A 20,017-nucleotide genomic window follows, 5' to 3' on the forward strand; every position below is an offset into this window, starting at 1 on the left:
TAGCCATCCCGTGGCTCTCCGAGTGGGATAAACATTTCGGAACGTAAGTTAAAAAGACAGTGACCTAGTATTACACATTTACAAGCGGGAAGAAGTGGTAGGGTAGAAAAGGATGGGAGTGCGGAACAAGGATGAATATTCAAAATGTAATGTTACGTTCCTTAATCAGAGTCGCCCTCCGACGTAAACCACAGCAGCGCAAAAAGACACACACACGCACGCACATAACTAACTGACATAGATAAACAGGCGAGTAAGATATAACAACACTGTAGGCACCGATCGAGACACACAGACAAACAATTACCCCCACTCACCCACACACACATAAGTGGAAAAAAAGAAAACAAAATCAGGCACCGCAAATGGACGCTGGCAGCCTAAATTAAGGTGAACGATAAATTAATCATAGTAAAAGGAGAAGGGATGCACATACGAGGGGAAATGATGGGGGCGATAGCGAGAGGGAGACGAAAGAAAAAAAGAAACGCTAGCAACAAACTAGACAACATATACAGCACTAAATACAAGACGGACAGAAAAAATGTTGTAAAGAATGGCAGTGCTTTGGAAAGGTCAGTAACCTATTTACGGGAAACTTGGAGTTTAAACGCGTTTAGGGCATGTTAACCTCGCACTTGCCCTATCTTCAACAAGTAAGGTTACACAAAGTAAATAAAATCACTCCTCGCTGAGAAAGGCTCTAACATCAGTGAAAAAAAAAGATCATATTAAGTAAAACATAAAGTTATGATTGATCTTAGGTATAATTACACCACTATATCCAACAACTCGTCTTACGTCAGAGCACCAAGAGCCCGTCCTTTAAAGGCACGACTAAGAAAGCTGCAAGACAAAACTCCACTCTCTCCGTCCATTTTGTGTAGGATTCAGGAGAAAAGCATCAAGAGGTCGTAATTTAGTAGTGATTGCACCATTAAATAGGAAAGCGTAGCGATTAATTGTAGAGGGGTAAATCACTAAACATGCGCTGTGCTTCACGATTTTCCCATTGTATCATCATTTGATTAAATAAGGACTATGTTTAGTTTTCCGAATTTCATAAACTACATTTCCATTGTAGGCCTAATCCGCATATGAGAGACCAAATGTTTGAAGGTTAGCTTTGTATTTCTTTAACAGTTCGGATGATCTATTATGTTATATAGTAAAAGTTAGTGAAAGCTTTCCGTGGCTTATGATTAGGAGATTTCTATGATTAAATGTACATAGATTTAAAATAATGTGACCATTTGAAACACACTTTTACTTGTAAAATCCCAAAGATATATTTTTCGACATGTACATAGTGTTTATGTAACATACTTGAAACTAATAAGAAAATAATTAAATGTATAAGACGAAAGTTGTTTTAAGAAAATAATTAAAGGTATAAGACGAAAGCTTTTTTATTGATTTGGTACGAGTCGCCCAAATTCTTTGAAATCAGACGAGGAAGTTAAAACAGATTTAAAATAGACGTATATTGAGAGAAGGTAACTTAAGACTTAGAGTTATTCACGGTTAATATTTTGAAATTGTGTTTGATGGATATATGAATGCAAATTTCTTTGGTAAACATTTTTGTCTTTTCACTGCCCTAAATTGTCCTTTAGTCTATGTGTTTGACATTATTTATTTGTTGATTTCGATTTAAAAAATATGTTTTCTTGCATAGAAATACACCCTTTTACTTTAAAGCAATTAATAAAAAAAACCGAAAAAAAAAGAAAAAAAAAAAAAAGAAACAGACTGCGTATACTAGTTTTAGTTTTTAAACAATGGGGATGGTTCGGTTTTCAAGTTTAGATAACTTGAAATATAATATTGACAGTGTTAAACTTCAGCAATGAGAGGCTGACTATCTACCTGAATAAAATACAGAAACTATAAATTTAAACTTTAATTATGAAAACATATACATCCCTACAGATATTTTGTCTTTACGGAGCAATAGTTGAATAGTCAGTTCTCATGCATTTATCTATCATTAACATGACAAGCAAGTTACAATGAAGTGTGAATGGTTAATTGAAGTGTTTGTCCACATTTGTACACTGGAATGAGGTGAAAAAGGTACTTTTTAGTAAGGTGCAACTACTTTATATAATGCTACTGTTTAATGAATTCCTTTCATTTCAGCCACAAGCTTATTTCATTCAAGGTTCCCCTTGGTTATTTAGAATTTGTATATTAACTTTGATCACATAATGAAATTTAATGAACCCTTATTAAAAATCTTCTTTTCAAGTTTAGTGGTAACTTGAGACCGATATTTTCAAAAAGCTTTAGAAAAAGATATTGTATTTTACGTCTGCTGTTTAGGTTCTATACTACTTTAATAATAGGTTTACCGATTTCGATATGTTACCTTTTGTAAAGAAAACAATAGGAACTTAATAACTGACAATTGAAACAGTTTAAACTCGATCATTAAGATAAAAATATTTACAAAATGGGAAAATTGATGTAATAATTTACCAAAAGATCTTAATGAATGTTTGCGTTTTCCGTTTTTGTTCTTTTTATACGAACCGAAAAAGAAAAGGCTTAAACGCTTAATGATAACTTGCACCTGCGTGTAGGGAGAACGTTCTTAAGGAATGATTGGGAAGGTGATTCTAGTGTTAGATACAATAAAATATGCCCAAGATATTTAACAAAAACTTGTTAACAGGTGGAATCGAAATATAATATAAATACATTTGTATAAGAATAAATTTTTGTTCGGAGTTCATGCTAAAGGAACGCCATTTAAAGAAAGTTCATTGCCATTTCCTTATAACTGGTTGTAATAGATAACATTACCTTGATTACCTTGCACAATTTTGGTGGTCATTATCAACAAGAGAAAATTCATGGATAATAATTTTTGAAAGAAAAAAAATGTTTTGAGTTTTTTCCAGATTCATTGTCAGTATTAATATGTTTGACAATGAATTACGATATTTGGACCATATTCGTAACAGGGATAATCGTTTATTTGCGCGAATGTTCAGTACTCCCTACCACTGGAAGCTCTAGTTATATAAAACTTACAATTTGAATACTATGGTATCTTTTTGTATGTACATAAATCTATATTTAATGACATGATTCATGCAGGGACACTATGTATAATTACATGATTCATACAGAAACAAATTTCGGGTTGTTTAGTACTATTTAGTTGACCTGTCAAAACATGTTTCAGGCTTTCGTGTTAATGTTATACAGGCGTGAACAGAATATAATGAAAGCCGGGAACATGTTTTGACAGGTCAAATAAATTGTACAATATCAAATGAAACATATAAAATGAAAAAGGTCGGTCCGTAATATCAGTACATTGTCGGAGATTACTTTTATTTAAATTGTCCTGTTTCTGGAACTGATGGGAATCATGAGTAACCAGTTGTAAACTCAAAAGTGTTGTTTTTGACACTAACAATTGCATGATGGTGTTCCACTGTCCGACTTTGATTGTTTTGTTCTCGTTGTCAATATGGTTTACTTTATTTATTTAATTTGTAAATAATGCATAAATACATTGTTATAGAGTTTTGATTTTTGGAGACTGTTATTCAAACTTTCAGGGTTGTGTTCGTGGTTTTTACTTTAGAAATGAGAATGCCTCGAGTATCGTAGCTCTATTAATAAAAGAACGATGCCAGTTTTAACTCGAGAAATAGCTATTGCAATTTGAATATTTCATAAACTTTAACTATGGAATCCCGTTGCACATGTTTTTTTGCTTCTTGCATTTTATATTTTGCCGTTTGTGCTTTACTTTTTTTTCGTTTTGCTTTTATTGACGTTCTTGTTAAAATCAGTCAAAGTCTGCTCAATTTTTTATCTTTAGAAACTGTTTTACGTAAACGTTATTGTAAACATATAAATATAATTGTATGTATTAATTCTTTGTTTTAGACAAAAGACCGTAAAAATGTGACTGACGTACACAATCTTACCAATGTAGCATTTAAGACGAAGCGACTGAAGCACTGTAAGAAAAACACAAATAAAAAGCCATAGAAGCAAAATGCATATAGCAAAGAGCAAACAAAGAAGTAAATGCAATAAACAAAAACAAAACACAAGAATCACACTGGGATCCTACAACACAACAAATAACAATAAGAATGGCAAACTGTCACACAAAAACCGTCATCTGCAAGAGTGGCAAAGAATATCTGGTTATATATAGAACTTGGCAAAGATAATATGCCAAGAAACATTATGACTAAGCTTGTCTTAAGTAATTTATGACAATGTCAAGGTTCACAATTTTAAGTAATTAAATGGCAATAAATCAAAACTGACTGAGTTTCCGTCTGGCTATCAAGCTTGTCTAAGATATTATGTCCATAAACTCCGAGCAACTAGGACAATGAAGCTTGTTATCCAACTTGTCTTAAACATTTTGCCTATAAACAAAGTGGCCAAGTTAATGGACATTGGATAACAACTGGTTAGAAAGTAGACAAATTTAATTGACGCTGCTCTTACACCGCAAGTGTTCCAATAAACTTAAAACGTCACATTCACGGTTGTATAAAGGGTAGATAGCAAAAGGCATGTCGCACATGATTTCCACAAAATACAATTTAGTCCACCGCCTCAGTTTAAGATCATATTGATCTCATATTTTAAAAACCCATGTTGACGGCTTTATATTCTTTAGTACATGTGTATGGCGTTCCTTTTAAAACGCAAAATGCAGTAAAGCAAAGGCAACTGACATATGAAAAAGGAAGTCTGTATACAATGGGATTCTTACAACCCGAGATATAACTAATGATATAGTTAGAGAGGCTTAAAGAGGGCTGCTTTTTGAGTATTTTATGAGAAAAGACATTTTAAATTGTTGCATATTTATTTAGAAAAACTTATTTTAAATCAATTTAGACAAGTCTTGTTTATGTAAATGTATTATTCGTTTTCACATTTTTCTGATACTTTTGTTAACAAAAAGCTTCTCCAACATTTATTATGTCAGGCCACTTAAAAAATATTAAACATATCACAGCTAATCAAACCAAATGATAAAACATGCTCGGTTGGTAAATGGTTTAGTTTGGACGGTAATCGAATTATATATTTATCATATTAATAACAAGAAACATTAAGGGTACATACGAAAATTGATTAAATGAAGTCTTTCAAAAGTAAAATCATATACTTCCATTTCACTTAGGCTTTTTAGAAGATGCTTGATTATGAATAACTGGATTACCTATTTCAGCACTTGACACAAAATCCCAAACACTGAATAAAATTAAACATCAATAAGAATGAGAATAAATACTTTGAAACCCCTTGCTGTTCGATAATCAGATATGCTTTTAATAATCCAACTATCTACGATAAATGTCACTTTGACATTCTGTACAAAAATGTAACGTGGTTTTTAGATTTACATTTAGTTTAGGCAAAATGCAGGAATAAGAATATTTTTTTCTTCGAAATTGTTAAATTAATGTTTGAATAAATGTAGTCGTAACGAATACACATAATGACAGCGAGTTATTTTGCAAAGATATGACGCAGAGAGACACGGTTGATATGCATGATATGTGATTTTTAAACTTTTATGCAAAGGTATTTATATTTATTGTTCACATTGAATGATTGTTTTTGTTTGATATACTATGGTTAGGTTTACGATCGTCTGTAACGTCTGTTTCAGCGTTTGCTATGTTCCTTTAAGTATTAGGTTATGTATGATACTGGGGAATAAATTTATGAAGTCCAATTATTTGAACTACCTTTAATTAGTAATCGTCTTCAAATTACAATTTTTATAGATAAATATTGTGTTATTTCTATCAAATAAACAAGTAGATGCTTATGTTTGGTTATTGGTAAAATGTTAATTTTCATATTTCCAGTCACGCTACATTTAGATCTGAAAATTGACTAAACCTAAGGCAAATGTGATTCAAAACTGGATAAAGGTATCTTTAAATGGATGTTTATATTAAGCCATCAGATCTTTTCTATGCCTTTATACGAAATTACAAAATATACAAGAATATATCATTGTTTATTTTTAATATCAGTATTTAAAAGTCTAAGTTAACATATTTTATTTTTCTACACAGAATATTTCTAATACATATTTTCAATGTAACATGACAGAGACGAATAGCTCTGGATCTAAATTTTAGACACGTAATAAGAAATAGATGCACTAAGGTATGATAAGTTAATTTGAAAAACAATATACCTTTTGTGAAGTTTAAAAGCTTGTCGAGAACTTCTGAGGGACAGAAGTTGAAATTACTTGCTAGACCGTACCGGTGTTAAAATAAAGCTTATTTTCTTGGTACTCATGTCTTAATACCTTTTTATTCAACATTTTCATAACTCAAGATAGCTGTCTTGACAGTTTTATTTCGCGATGAACAGGTATAGATTTATGACTTTGTCCTGTAAATCGAGCTCATTTTGTCAGCAGATATATTAAAGGTCTTTATGTATATAAACTGTATATTAGACAATATGTTAACTAAACGTATATGCGCTAAAGCGTATTTAGTAAAGACGAAATTTGATACGTTCGTCATACAAGGGTTTTGTAACTCACCTGTGGTTGATATGCAACATTAAATAAGGCTTACCTTTACCTTTATCTTTATTTTCTTTTCTTTGGCTTTGTCATTAAAGCTGGTCAATCATACATTGATCAAGTAATCTTAAACAAATTCTCATGTACTACGCTTGTTTAAATACACCGAGTGCTTAAATACGCGTTGGTATTTCACTTGTGGTATTTTTAAAAAGTTATTTTAGCAGATGTATACGTTTAATAAACATACTTTTGGCTAAGAATTGATACGAATATAAGAACTGCTTCACTTTATTTGTCAAAGATTTACACTTAGCCGAAATTTGTAAAATTAGTATTACCTCCCATTATCTTTCTTTGTAACGAAAGCAGGGTAAGTTAGAGACAAATAATTGCAGAAGATACACACTTTTTTAAAATTTGCCTTACGGTTCAGATTGTTGAAATATTCCAAATAATTATCAAGCGTCAGTATAAATCAAGAAATTATATTAAAATAAAAAAAGAAAGTCGTTAACTCATTATGTACTTTTGTATTAAAGGGAGTAATTACAAAATGCCATAAAATACTAAAAAATACATTTTTACTAGTGATATGGCTACATTTTTGTTCTATTTACATCCTTCAAAAGTCTGGTACATTTTCGAGTTTCCTACTTCCTTTATCAACTAAAAGTGTTTTCATAGATAACAAGTTCTAAAAACCTACCGTATTATTTCAATCTTTATTTGTATTGCAATCACTTTTCTACATACATCTAGAGGCTTCACCTTTAAATATATATTTACAATGAAAAAGCAAATATTGTGTTATATAAAACAATTAATGCGGATCAAGTTAGAATTGGCTGTAGTCAGTATGGGAATATTGAAATGCATCATAAAATTTTCGGCACGTTTCATTAATTAACATTGAAGTGAGGAGTATACGAATTCTAAAATGACCAGTAAAATACTGACGCGGGCAATAAATAACATTTTAAATTACTCAAAACGGCTTCTATGCGAAACTTTTTGCGTTCGTTCGCTTCTATACGAAAATGCAAAGGTTTCTATACGTTTAGAAATGTAAACTTTCCCACCGGACACATCAATAAATATTGGATAATTTCAATGGTATTTATGTTTTTCTTATTACTGCGATTTCACGGAACGTGTAGAACATTTATGTACATATTTCAACAAATACCTACCCGAAGCAAACGTTAATTACTAACTTGTAGCCAACGATCTTGTCCGATGTCGAGTGCGAGTGATTACCTATGATAGAACATTCCTCGTTTTGCATATTTAGGAATAAAACTGTACCATGTATGATAGCATTTTTGTGTTAGTTAACATTTCGTTTTCGGCAGTTGTTCGCAGAAAATAACAAAACTAGATTATATGCTCGATATTTTGTAAATCAGGAGAATTTTTAAAGAAACGGTTATTATACAATTTAGGCACGGGATATGCAACGAAACTATTGGCATCGGTTGCTACAAGAAATGATATGTTTCTACTTTTTGCAACGTCTGTTTCAGATTTAAACTGGTAAAAATCTACTTAAGTATAAAAACAAAAAATAAGCAAGAAAGACATGTAAAAGCGCTGCTACGAATAAATGGTCAATGGTGACAGTCCCCAATAACAGTAACGGGTAATTTTGCATATATTAATGGCAATGCAAACTGACATGAGGTCATTTGGGACTACGGTCATTTTATACAGTTACTGTAGTTAATTGTGAAGTATCAGAGTCTACATGTAACTTCTGTGAAAACCAGCAAAATCGTGGCAATTCAAACAAAATATTCCATTGTAAATGCTCACTTAATTTTCTTGCAATCTCTTTGATGATTGAAAGGAAAGTCAGTGTGATTTAATACGAAAATATGTCCGTTTGTTTGTTTTTCCCTCATAGAAATGACAAAATCTTAGGCCGGTAAAACGACAGTCTAGAGCGATATCTCCTTCTCAATCAGAAATATATATATATATATAAAAAAAAAAAAAAAAAAAAGTTTCTTAGCCTTACTCATTCGACGAAAACCGGATATTTAGCAGCTTATCAAGTGGTTAAACCTATACGCCTTACCAAAGAGATATGTTATACTTCTTTGGCCTAACTCGCAATAGCAGAAAATCATACGGAAATCGGCCGTAAGCGACCACACATTTATACATGTATGGTCGAATTGTGTTAATTAAAGGGATCAAAGGAAAAGGCAATATTTTTTCTTATGATAATTCTGTTTGCTAGGGTGGGTTTCATAAAATATCTAAAGAAGTGAAAGAATTTTCAAAATAGGTTTAAAAACAATAAAGTTATGAAAATATAAATACTTTAAAAAATGGCGGCCATTTTGTTTCCATGGCGACCAAAAACAAAAGGTGGATTTAATCACTTTTGAGATACATATTTGAACTTATTTACTTATTTATGTAAAGCATTTTGAAAGACATTATCATATTTTGCATCTTCCACTCAAGAATTATATCATATTAATCTATTTGAAAGAAAATTTGCAAAAAGAAAAAGAAAAAAAGAATTCAGGAGTGTGTTAATGACGTCATACACACACTTCATTGGCTGCTACTATTATCTGCCAGTTTCTTGAACCTCATACTGCCACATCTTTTCAACAGTGGTCCAATTTTGAAAATTCTTCCAGCGTTATGAAAGGCTTGAGGGCGGTTGATTACTGTCAGGATTTTTTCCTTGCCCTTTAACTGAATTAGGAAACTTATACACTGATCGATACATTATCAATCTGTAAGAAAATAATATTCAAATATAATTTATTCCTTACAATCTGGAGTGAAGTCTGCCGCTGAACTTTGGATACCACGTTGCTATCATATGAGCGTCGGACATGTAAAATGTTTTAATTAAGGTAAATTTATCCTGCAGTATTATTGTGAAATAATTTTTCTTGACAGTTGCAAAAATATTAATTTATTTTATTTATGCCTGTTCGTATAAAGTTTTATGATCACTTATACATACATTAGGTACAGTGTCCAATACATGGTTTTCGATGTGCATTTTGTTTAAACGAGGGATAAATTTAAATTGGGATCCGTGCGTAAAATTGCATACAGTAGTTAGACGTGATACGTGTGTTAGCCGTTGCCACAATTTCATAACAAAACAAAATATCGAATATTATCCGTAGCTCATGCGATCAGTGTTTACGGCTATATAAATGCAATTGGAAGGTTTTGAAACTATCAAAGAAACCGAGTAAAATGGTACAATTTATGCTTTAAAGTGTTCCGTGAAATATAACAAGTTAGCAACTAACATGTTTCTCTGACTCCCCTCCCCAACTTTCCCCGTGTCTTTCATTTTTTACAAGTGTGTATATACGTATATACGTATAGAAACCGGTATATTTCGTATAGAAGCAGCGGGACGTTAAATATCGTATAGCAACCGTTTTGTTAACTACCATGCACTTGGTTCTTTTGTTTAAATTTTTCTCGCCTAAATAGTTCAGTAGTAGAGTGTCCGCTTTGAATGTGGGAGCTCTGTGGTTCGATCACGGTCGCGTCATACCAGACGTGAAAAATGGCAGTGGTACCTCCATTGCTTAGCACTCCGTATTTAAAACGGTTGTATCAGGATGCAAAATAAGCACAGATGGATATCTAGCTTGTCGCAAAAGCGCTTTGTAGCTCATGTTACATGTTAATGATATGCGACGTTAAATAAAGCTTTCCTTTATCTTTACTATTTACCTTTACCTTTACTTTCAGGTGCCGAATTCATTATGGCATCCATAAAAAACGTCAGTATAACAAAAGGAAAAACATACACTTTTAGACTGTATGTTCTGCTCTATGATATCGGCGGTCCAGTTCTACGTGATTTAATCCGTCGTTTGATTTATCCGGATACACTAGAAGCGCGTCTTACTGCTAGACACTATTATCTGCTTGATCTCAACACCAAAAAGAAGTTAATAGATGAATACTATCACAAATTATTTCCTGATGGTAAGGCCGCTACTTCGTCCGACGTCTTTGATCTTACTTTGCTGATTTATTTACTGCGAGCTGTTTGCGATCTGAGACATAGTTCTGATGGCGTTTGGAGCAAGATGCCTGCGAATAATGATACTACACCTGAGGCAAATATCACCAGGTTGAAGCTTTATAGGAATGCGGTAAATATTGATATATTAAGTGATGTCAGACTGATATTAATAAGTCATAATTTACAATTCATCTGGAGACAGTTCTTGTTTATAGTATTTGAAATAATGTACAAAGTTTAATACGCATTTCGCAGAAACAAAAATAGGTAAATTCTAACGACAAAAGTATAACACAGTCAAAAAGTTATATTGCTAGATAATAAAATAGCAATAACTGATAGGGATGGGCACCATGTGACGTAAATAATGTCATGTTGTAAAAATTGCTAGAATTGAAATGAAAACAAATGATACTAAAAAAACTATTGCAAACTCTTCCAAACTGTCACTTTTAGGCGTTAAATTTCAACCCTAATCACGACTCACTATTTAAGCATTACCACAAACTTAATTAAAAAGATCAATTCAAGCTTAAATTTATTTAATTTTTTTATGTTAAGTATACATGTATTTTTGAAACTATTTTGTCTTTTAGCGTTATATAATACTATGCGTAGTGTGCATCTCGGAAGCATATTTAAAGTGAGGTATCTTACGCCAGTTGTTTTTACATAGAATACCCGACGTGCTGCTTTCTGCATTTTTCATTTTTCGATATTACTCACGACACTAAAGATATAACTATGCAGACCTATATATATTGAACAGATTCGATTTCTGAAGAAAGCAAATACTTTCTGTTTGTGTGAATGGAAATAAGGAAGGCTACTACATTTCCTCTCAACAACTGATGTGTCTAAGTAATTTGGCTCATTTCTGATACATGTATGTCGAAATTGCCTTTTTGCTTCTAAGAACTTTTCATGGACAGCATTATATTTCAGTTTAACTAATTCGTTAAAAATATAAATAAAACGTTTTAGACACACACAAAAAAAAAAGAAATTCTTTGTAAAAATGCCATTAAAGTTTTGTCTATTTATAATTTCGTTTGGAATTTCGCTCATGGTTTGACGAGATACTGCGGCTATGTAAGTAGTCGATGTTACACACATAACCTCTACAGTAGGCTGATTATACCAGCTAGGTCATATAAATAAAACATTTCTGCATTGAAAAAAAAAAAAAGTTCAAAAGCTGCAGAAGATGGCAGAGCTGAACAAGAATAACAGAATTAACTGAATTAAGTATAGTATAGGTTGTAATGGAAATACCTGGGACTTAGAATAGTTTCTTTAGCACCAGGAGATACCCCAGAAAAGCTATAAGTTGAAAAGTTCTCTCTCTGAAACTAAAGTATCATCAAAGTATCAACTAAAGATGGATCCATACAGGCCAGGTAGATACTTATTGTCTTGAACTGAACTGAGACAAGTAGCGACAATGTTAGGCCAGAAACATATATAATAATGGAATTATAGTGGGCTGCGACAATTTCGACAATGCTTACAACGATCTTGGAATACAATTAGTGGTATGAGACGAACTCAGATAGGCAAGAGGTTAAGACAGAAAGTATAATCAGTATAAAGTTTGAAATTTTGAATTAACATTAATTATTTCAAAATATTAACAATCATATTGCAATCATTTTTTCTAATATAAAAGCGGAGTAGATTGAGGAATATTATATTATCATATTTATTTAAGAAAGTCCGAATCAGTCATTTAAAACTATATAATTATTATGGTGTGAAACAATTTATTTGGTGAATATTTTGGTGTTAGACAGACATTTGTCCAGCAGTTATGGTTTGAAACAATGCTATGTTGATACATTTAATTGAAACAGAAATTAGTTTGAGACAATATAATTTAGTTTGAAACAGATGTTTGTTTTATACATTCAGTTTGAAACCATCGGTTGGTTTAATGCATTTAGTTCATATCAGACAATCGTCTGAGATAATGATTTCAGACTAATAAAATCCGAAGTCATCCTTAGGTTGACACAATAATTTGTTTGGATAAAGTTTCTTTCAATTAATTAATATGTGGCAGACATACGTCAAATCGCGGGCTTAGCGCAAAACGGTTGTAACGGCAATTCTGAAAATTTTACAGGAAGACAATAAAACTTAATATTTGTTGAAACTTTCATTATTCAAACCAAGTTTATTGCATGAAAACCTATTTTTCCATTTCCATTTAACATATTTAACATCAGCACTAACTCTGTTCTTGCATTAAAAAGAGATATTTGTTATACTGTTAGTTACAACCATTTTGCAATTTTAAAATGCAGGGATTTGGGGAAAATGTTTAAGTGCAAATGCAAATATTTTGGGAAAATATTTAGATGCAATGATTGTTTCTGAAATTAAAATGATTTTCTTTCAATAATTTATGTGAATTTTTAATTCTGACTATTAATATGAATATGAAACACAACATATTATAACTTTAGCATTTTAATACTGTAAAACAACCTTTGCAACAGAAATAAACATTTACAACTATAATTCATTGAAGTAATATTAACATAGTTATGGTTAATATAGCTGATTAAATGTATATTTATCCAGAATCCATTTTTGCATAGCATCCATCAAAAAGGGCAACTGCAGACAGTGTATAGAGATAGACCCTAACATTTTCAATGATAGTTATACATTAAATAAAGTCTAGAAATTTATTTCCAAGTCCTTCAAATAACCAAAAATGATTTCACAAATGTGAAGTTTATGATAGTTTTGTTAATATCAATAACAGAAGTTTTAATTTTTAATTTAAAGTTGTGATCCACAAAGAATGACAACTCTTGCCTTGGGCTAGTACTTATAAGCAGAGATTATGAGATATCTATTAGTTTACTTCCCTTGCAATTACACAATTGAGTGGAAAATGAAAACTGTTTTAGACACAATATCATACTTTTTTTGCACAACAAAAACATTTAGGATTTATTCATATGTGTTTGATTTACCCCTCAAAACATGGTTCCTAAGATTTTGTCAACTTACTTATGGTAAAAAGTTAATTTTTAACAAGCCAATAATAAAATGAAATACCAGTAAGTAAGTAATAGTGCAGATAATACAGTTTTGCTTGTATCAAAATGTCACAATAGAAGCACTTTTGTAATACAGAACACCTGGTAGGATTAGTAAAGGTGCAATTGTATTGATCTCTATTTCCTATGCCTACAGTGTACAACCGGATCAGTGTGTAATCCGGGTCTACGCTGTATGTATAGAAAAAACTGCATTTGACAAAGATAAAAATAACTTAGATGTCAAATGGACTTATTGAATATATAAGGATGGAAGGGTCCACTTGGCATTAATAAGTCAATGCACTTTAATATTGAATCAGCTGTGTTAAATTAAATGTTACGAACGTATGAACGCAATGGTTTGTTTTTATATAATATTTGAAGACAACAACATGCAAGTAGATCATATTTTCATTTCAAAAAAGAAAGTCGGCAGCCTTTATGAAAATCCTGGCTGTATTTCATAGGCGTAACCAGAAATTTCCGGAAGTGGGTGTGAGTAGGAGGTGTGAAATGACGTGTGGGGTAGGTGTGTGGGTATAAGTGGGGGGCTCCCCTAGAAAAATGGTTAAATCATTGACAAGAAGTTATTTCATGCGAACTGGAGTTTATTTGAAAAGGTACTGATCCTTGGGGCATACTGTACTTCATCGTCAAAGGCGTCAACAACTCACAATCAACACACACAGTTTGATAGTGGTCACTTAAATATGATAACATCCATGCATGTGCTTTGTCTGTGACTCCAAATTGATGTTCGAGTCTGTGTAACAGTGTGTGGTGGTCAATCGTGTAGAAAGCCGTAGACAGATCAAGTGGCACAAAGACTTTTTAGATTTTCAATGGTCAAGAGATGTGAAGATGCCATTCTGTACTTTAATCAGCCGACTCAGTTGAATGAAACTATATACAAATACTGCAGTCCCTCATGTAACTTAATGTCACTCAAGTGCTGCTGAAGATACACATCTACTACCTTTTCTAAGACCTTTTAAATGAAAGGGAGCTTAGACACAGGCTTTAATTTTTGAGAATATTTGGTTCAAGACCTGGTTTCTTAAGCAGAGGTCTTATCATCGCACTCTTAAATTCTTTTGGTATATAACCTAATTCCATTGATGTATTTATGATGTTTGTTATCAACAGCAAGAGCTCATCAAGACATTTTTTTTCAAAAGGCATGATGGTAAAGGGTCGAGTTCACGGGATTAGTCTGGGGATTTTTGTACAATTTGCTTTACCTCTTCTGTTGTTGCAGGAGCCAAATCAACAAGCATTTTTTTCTACTTCCTGATGCTCGGAACAAGTAAAGTCTGCTAAATCACAATCAGTCTTGGCTATGTGAAATAATGTCATTCCTAATGTTTTCAATTTATATATGAAAAAGTCACCAAATTTCTGCGCAAGTTCCTTTGAGGATGCGTCGGAGGCACGGGCAGCATCTTGACTGTCTCCTTGCTTTTGATTATCTTGGCCAAACCTTTGTGGTTAGTGCCACATGACTTTACCTTATCAGAGAAGTTCGGGCCTGAATTAGAAATGTTATTATGGTAGCACATGGGTCCCTATAAAGTTGATGGTCGATTGGTAATGTTACATTTATTCTATTTCCGCTCAAGCTAGCGTTTTAAGTGATTAGCCCGATGAAGTTCGTCTGTAAACCACAGACAGCTAGGTCTGTGCCTTCTGGAAATATATTTAGTACAAGGGACGCTGCGATGCCTTGTCTGAAAGTATATACTTCAATAGAGCATAAAAAGAAGAAACCGTCTTCCGACCGGTGCTGGTTTTGTGGCACAGGCATTGAAATGAATTGCATAATGGTCTTGTGACATATTACCAGTATTGTCACAAAGACTTGGATCGATTACCTCGACACCTGATATAATTCTGCTGCTGTCCCTGGTATTAACAACATCTAATGTATGGCCACGGGTATGGGTAGGTCCATTCACATGCTGATGCATACCACATGACTGAAGTACACTGGTACATCTGACAGCATCTCTATCTGATAGAATATCAAGATGGAAATTCATATGTCCCACAATGATTACATCATTATCAACTGTGCATATCTGCCTAGGAAAGCAGGCCATGCTTCCTATAGAAACATACTAGTCTAGTTTGTAAACAATTTGTTTTGTTGATGGTGGTCTATATATCACTGTCACTCGTGCAGAAAATCCATTGATACTCAAATTATAATTCATATATTCAAATTGCTTGAAATCTTTGGCACAACTAGATGCAATAACACGAAGAGTAAATGCAGTTTTATGTATGAGAACCACAGATTCTCCTCGAATAATCATTTGGGACAGTTCGAAATGTTTGTAAATTTTTTTTTCGTGGTTGAACTTTAACTGTGATTGCTTCAGACAGAACTTGTAAATTATTCAAATGGACTCCTTCATCGACATCCCATACTGACTTAATTCTATATGTACTCCCTCTTGTACTTCTGTACTTTATAATATCTGACTGTTTTATTGTAAATAAATGCAAGTTGGCGAGCGAAAATCCCCAACAAAGAGTGGGCTTTCAAAGTGAGAAATGCAAACTTTGCCGAAAAAGGGCGGTGTGATTGCATCCCCCTTGATACGCCCTTGTTTTTACTGTGATGCTACCACATCTTGAATATAGATATGGAGTAGGAGATATCTTTACAATAGAAAGCTATGCGCAATTGCGTTTCCAGTGTCATATTATATTTACATACGTTCTTGTTAAATATTTCGCTAAAATGTTAACAACTAAATAGGAACATAACTAACAAGGTGCAATGAACCCAGCTAGAATTAATTGTAATATTTCCATTATTAAATATTACATATTGCATTAATTGGATCCCCTCCAACACCCACCACACAAACAAAACAAATGATGTCATTGATGATGTCATCAACATAATTTAGTTTCCTTTTTACTTGTTTGTTTATAATACATTTTTTAAAAAAAAAACATTAAAACATTTTATAAAACAAAACAGCACTGTCTTGCAGATACAACCTTCTGGCTAAAAATAAGTAAACACATAAATCTTTAGAGTTCAAACCTAATATTTTACAGGATTATGTAGACATGCAAAATAGGTTGAAAACTGTAAAAAATGATTTTTGTAAAAAATGTCAGTTACAACCGTTTCCGCGAAATGCTTGTCAGCGGTTTTCGAAGTATTCCCTGGGTTGATATATGTCCTTTAATTTATAAAATGCCAGGTTTTTGAGGACTGGTGCACGCCGGTTTGCCTAGAAAGTGTATTTTAACTCATTTGTGAGAAACTCAATGTAACCAAAGGAATTTTCGCAGCACCTCCCTTATAATCATTTTGATTATTATTTTGTTCCATTTTGATATTTATATTTATATTGTTTTAGGACATTTTGTACAGAAAAGCGTACCTTGTCCATTGTAAAAGGTCAACATTTTTTATTTTAAATTTCGCGCTAAAATGAATATGTAACAAGTACAGATTATCAGAAACTTGACACTTTCAGATTTTTCATGAAGCTAGCACTGACGTTTTTTCACGTGACAATGGATTCACTGAAGAGGAAAACTTTGCAGCTGTTTGGGATACTGTCAAAGCGGTGAGGCACCTATCGCATCAAATATTTAATAGTTTACTTATGTCATAAGTTTAGACAATATTTTTGCACATTTAACCTACGGAACTATATAATTTAGGTTTTCCCAATACACAGTACTGTATATTTTGCTTTTATAACTAAATGATAAGCAGCATAAATCACCAAGAAAGATTTTTGTCACACCACAGTTTTTATAACATTTAGTACAACTTTTGTATCTGAAGGATGAAATGCTAATTCTTTGATTATAGTTCATTGTGCGGACTAGTATATGTTTAACTCTGTCATTCTAGGCTATCTTAGATTTGGACAACGGCTCAAGTCCTGGTCTAAGATCAAAAATTGACAGTCTTTGTAAAGAGGCAATTGACTCATCTACGGAGGAGGAATTTAGACAGGAAAAAGAGCGATGGAGACAACAAGTACATTGTAAGAATAAAGGCAGTTTTGTTAAATATATTTTTGATTTATTTGACATATATGTGAGAATTCTAACAGCGATTCTTAACTCTATTTTAACCTTAACTTCGTGATATAGAGTAATTTCAATTTAATGAAATCTTAAAATTCTTTACTGTTTGATCTTCTATAGTAGTAGGTGTTCTAATTAAAACGGAACAGTATGAATTTCTTCTTGCACGTTTGTCAGTGAAGTATTGAAATATGAGACAGAAGTATTCAATGAAATATGTTTTAACTTGTACGGATCTACATATAAATGCAAACGAGTGCAAATAATAAATATTTAGGAAATTTTAACTAAACGTATGCAAAGACGTAACTAATTACAAACAACATTGCAATGAACACATCTTCATGGTAAAATGTAATACCAAATTTCATAGGACCTTTTCATTTTAACATAGGACCTTTTCATTTTAACTTCCATAACTAAATATGTGATGTTATGTTGTTCCTCGTAGAATTACACAGGCGAGATTGATAAAATTCATAAAACCATTGAAAGTAAAACAGATAAACAGATAAACAGAAAATAAACAGGAAATAAGCTTCCTGTCTTGGTCACTACGCTATTACTGAACATATTGGTTCTGTTGTCCAATAGGTAAAATAAGCGATCTTATACTGAAACAAAGAAATATTCGCTTAAAATCTCTGATCGGCATGCACGAATAATTAGAATTTTGTGATTTGTACTGTTTTCACAACATTTTATGAATACATGACATTGACCTCAGATGAAATATTATATTGTGCTCTAAACGAAAACTCGTCATAAACTGGGGTTAGAGTGTAACGATAATAGTGTTGTTAAATGTAACGATAATAGTGTTGTTAAATGCAGAGACGTTCCGAAAAAACTTTTAGCAGCAACAACTTCGGTCGCTAATATCATCTCAAAAGTCTATTAACCGAGATAATGTCAGACAGATGTCAGCACAATTGTTGTTTTCTCTTGGAACAGCGATTAACTGTGCTGTTACTTAATATTTTAAGTACAGTTACGGAATAATGCAATTCAAGGTTTATCAGCCCCACACTGCAACAAACGAAGGCCACAATCCTGGTGGTTGTGTAATAACTGTTATTTTTAATGCTGCTTTATTCTACATAAGTCGAACATTTTCGTATGGATGGTTGTGCTACACATGAAAGAACGACAATGAATGTAAAAAGATAATTAAGAGGGATTGTTTGGTTGGAGGATTTATAAATTGACAGTTTTTAAGGCGGTGTACCATGCCTTTATTTGTTTGTTTTGTCCTTGTTATCTATATTTGTGCTCCTATTCGAAGAAGAGGGGCTAAATTGTTATGCTCATTGTCGGTCGATCGGACTGTATGTCCGTCTATCGGTCAGTCTGTCGGTTGAACATTTGGTTTCCGATCAATAACTAGAGAATGTTTGGTTTTGCATTTGTCAAACTTCATCGGATGATTGTTTGTTGTAAGTAACTTCTGTAGTTTTGAGGTTCAGTATGTCAAGGTCACAGTTTCCTTGAGACCGACGAAAACGTTTTCTGCATAATAACTAAACAACGCTTAAATCTACAGGGGTCAAACTTCATAGGATGATTGACTGTGATCAATAGAGGACCAACATTGATTTTAAGGCTAGTAGGTCACAATTCAAGGTCGCAGCCACCTCTGGACTGAAAAACAGTTTCCGTTTAACAATCAAAGAACTCTTTGGATGTCAATCTTCACAGTATAATTGCACGTGGTCAGAAGATGACCCTTTTGTTTATTAGATCGGTTGGTCAAAGGCCAATCTATCGATACTGAAAACGATTTCCGTTCAATAATCAAAGAACGCGTTGACTTTCATTCTTCGCAGGATGGTTGTCTATAGTCAGTAGATGATCCCTGTTGTATTTGAGGTCATTTGATCAATGCCAAGGTCACATCACACAACGTTACATACCCACTTGTCTCCGACAGACCATCATTTGGAGCATATGTGTTTAACAAACATCTGTTTTAACTTTGTCTATGTATTTTGTGTATACATACAGACAGACATACATCTGAGCATGATTTCATTATCACTTTGAAACCGAATTTCATATCCCAGGAATTGATTCCAAAATCTTGAACGCAACCCTAGTAAACTATATTGACGACTGCATTAGCGTACATACTTCAAATAAATCTTATAGACAACTTGCCATTTGGTCTGAGCGTTGCATTAATCATAGATCTCAAATCGGGCATTTGTTAAAATGAAATTTCAATGAACATGAACACTTTTCATTACCTCTCATGATCTAACACAATCAAATTGAGACTGCTGTAATTGTGTTTGTTACCGTTCTATGCTTCCAAAGAATCCT

General features: G+C 32.7%; 1 protein-coding gene across 1 annotated transcript; it reads left to right on the forward strand.

Moving 5' to 3' along the window:
• The first annotated feature begins 10,112 nt into the window (after positions 1-10,112).
• On the forward strand, positions 10,113-18,221 carry LOC128550574 (uncharacterized). Its single transcript, XM_053529834.1, has 4 exons — positions 10,113-10,704; positions 17,131-17,223; positions 17,517-17,705; positions 18,147-18,221. Exons 1-4 carry the CDS (start codon positions 10,309-10,311, stop codon positions 18,219-18,221), a joined length of 753 nt encoding a protein of 250 aa, XP_053385809.1. The 5' UTR covers positions 10,113-10,308.
• The last annotated feature ends 1,796 nt before the right edge of the window (positions 18,222-20,017 follow it).

This window comes from Mercenaria mercenaria, chromosome 18, assembly GCF_021730395.1.
Source record: "Mercenaria mercenaria strain notata chromosome 18, MADL_Memer_1, whole genome shotgun sequence".
Taxonomy (NCBI): Eukaryota; Metazoa; Mollusca; class Bivalvia; order Venerida; family Veneridae; genus Mercenaria; species Mercenaria mercenaria.

What these genes read in the sequence shown, in the direction of transcription:
- LOC128550574 (XM_053529834.1), top strand. Translation starts at nt 10,309, where the DNA reads ATGGCATCCATAAAAAACGTCAGTATAACAAAAGGAAAAACATACACT. An exon ending in TGAAGCTTTATAGGAATGCG is followed by an intron (nt 10,705 to 17,130) that starts GTAAATATTGAT and finishes TGACACTTTCAG; the next exon opens with ATTTTTCATGAAGCTAGCAC. An exon ending in TTTGGGATACTGTCAAAGCG is followed by an intron (nt 17,224 to 17,516) that starts GTGAGGCACCTA and finishes CTGTCATTCTAG; the next exon opens with GCTATCTTAGATTTGGACAA.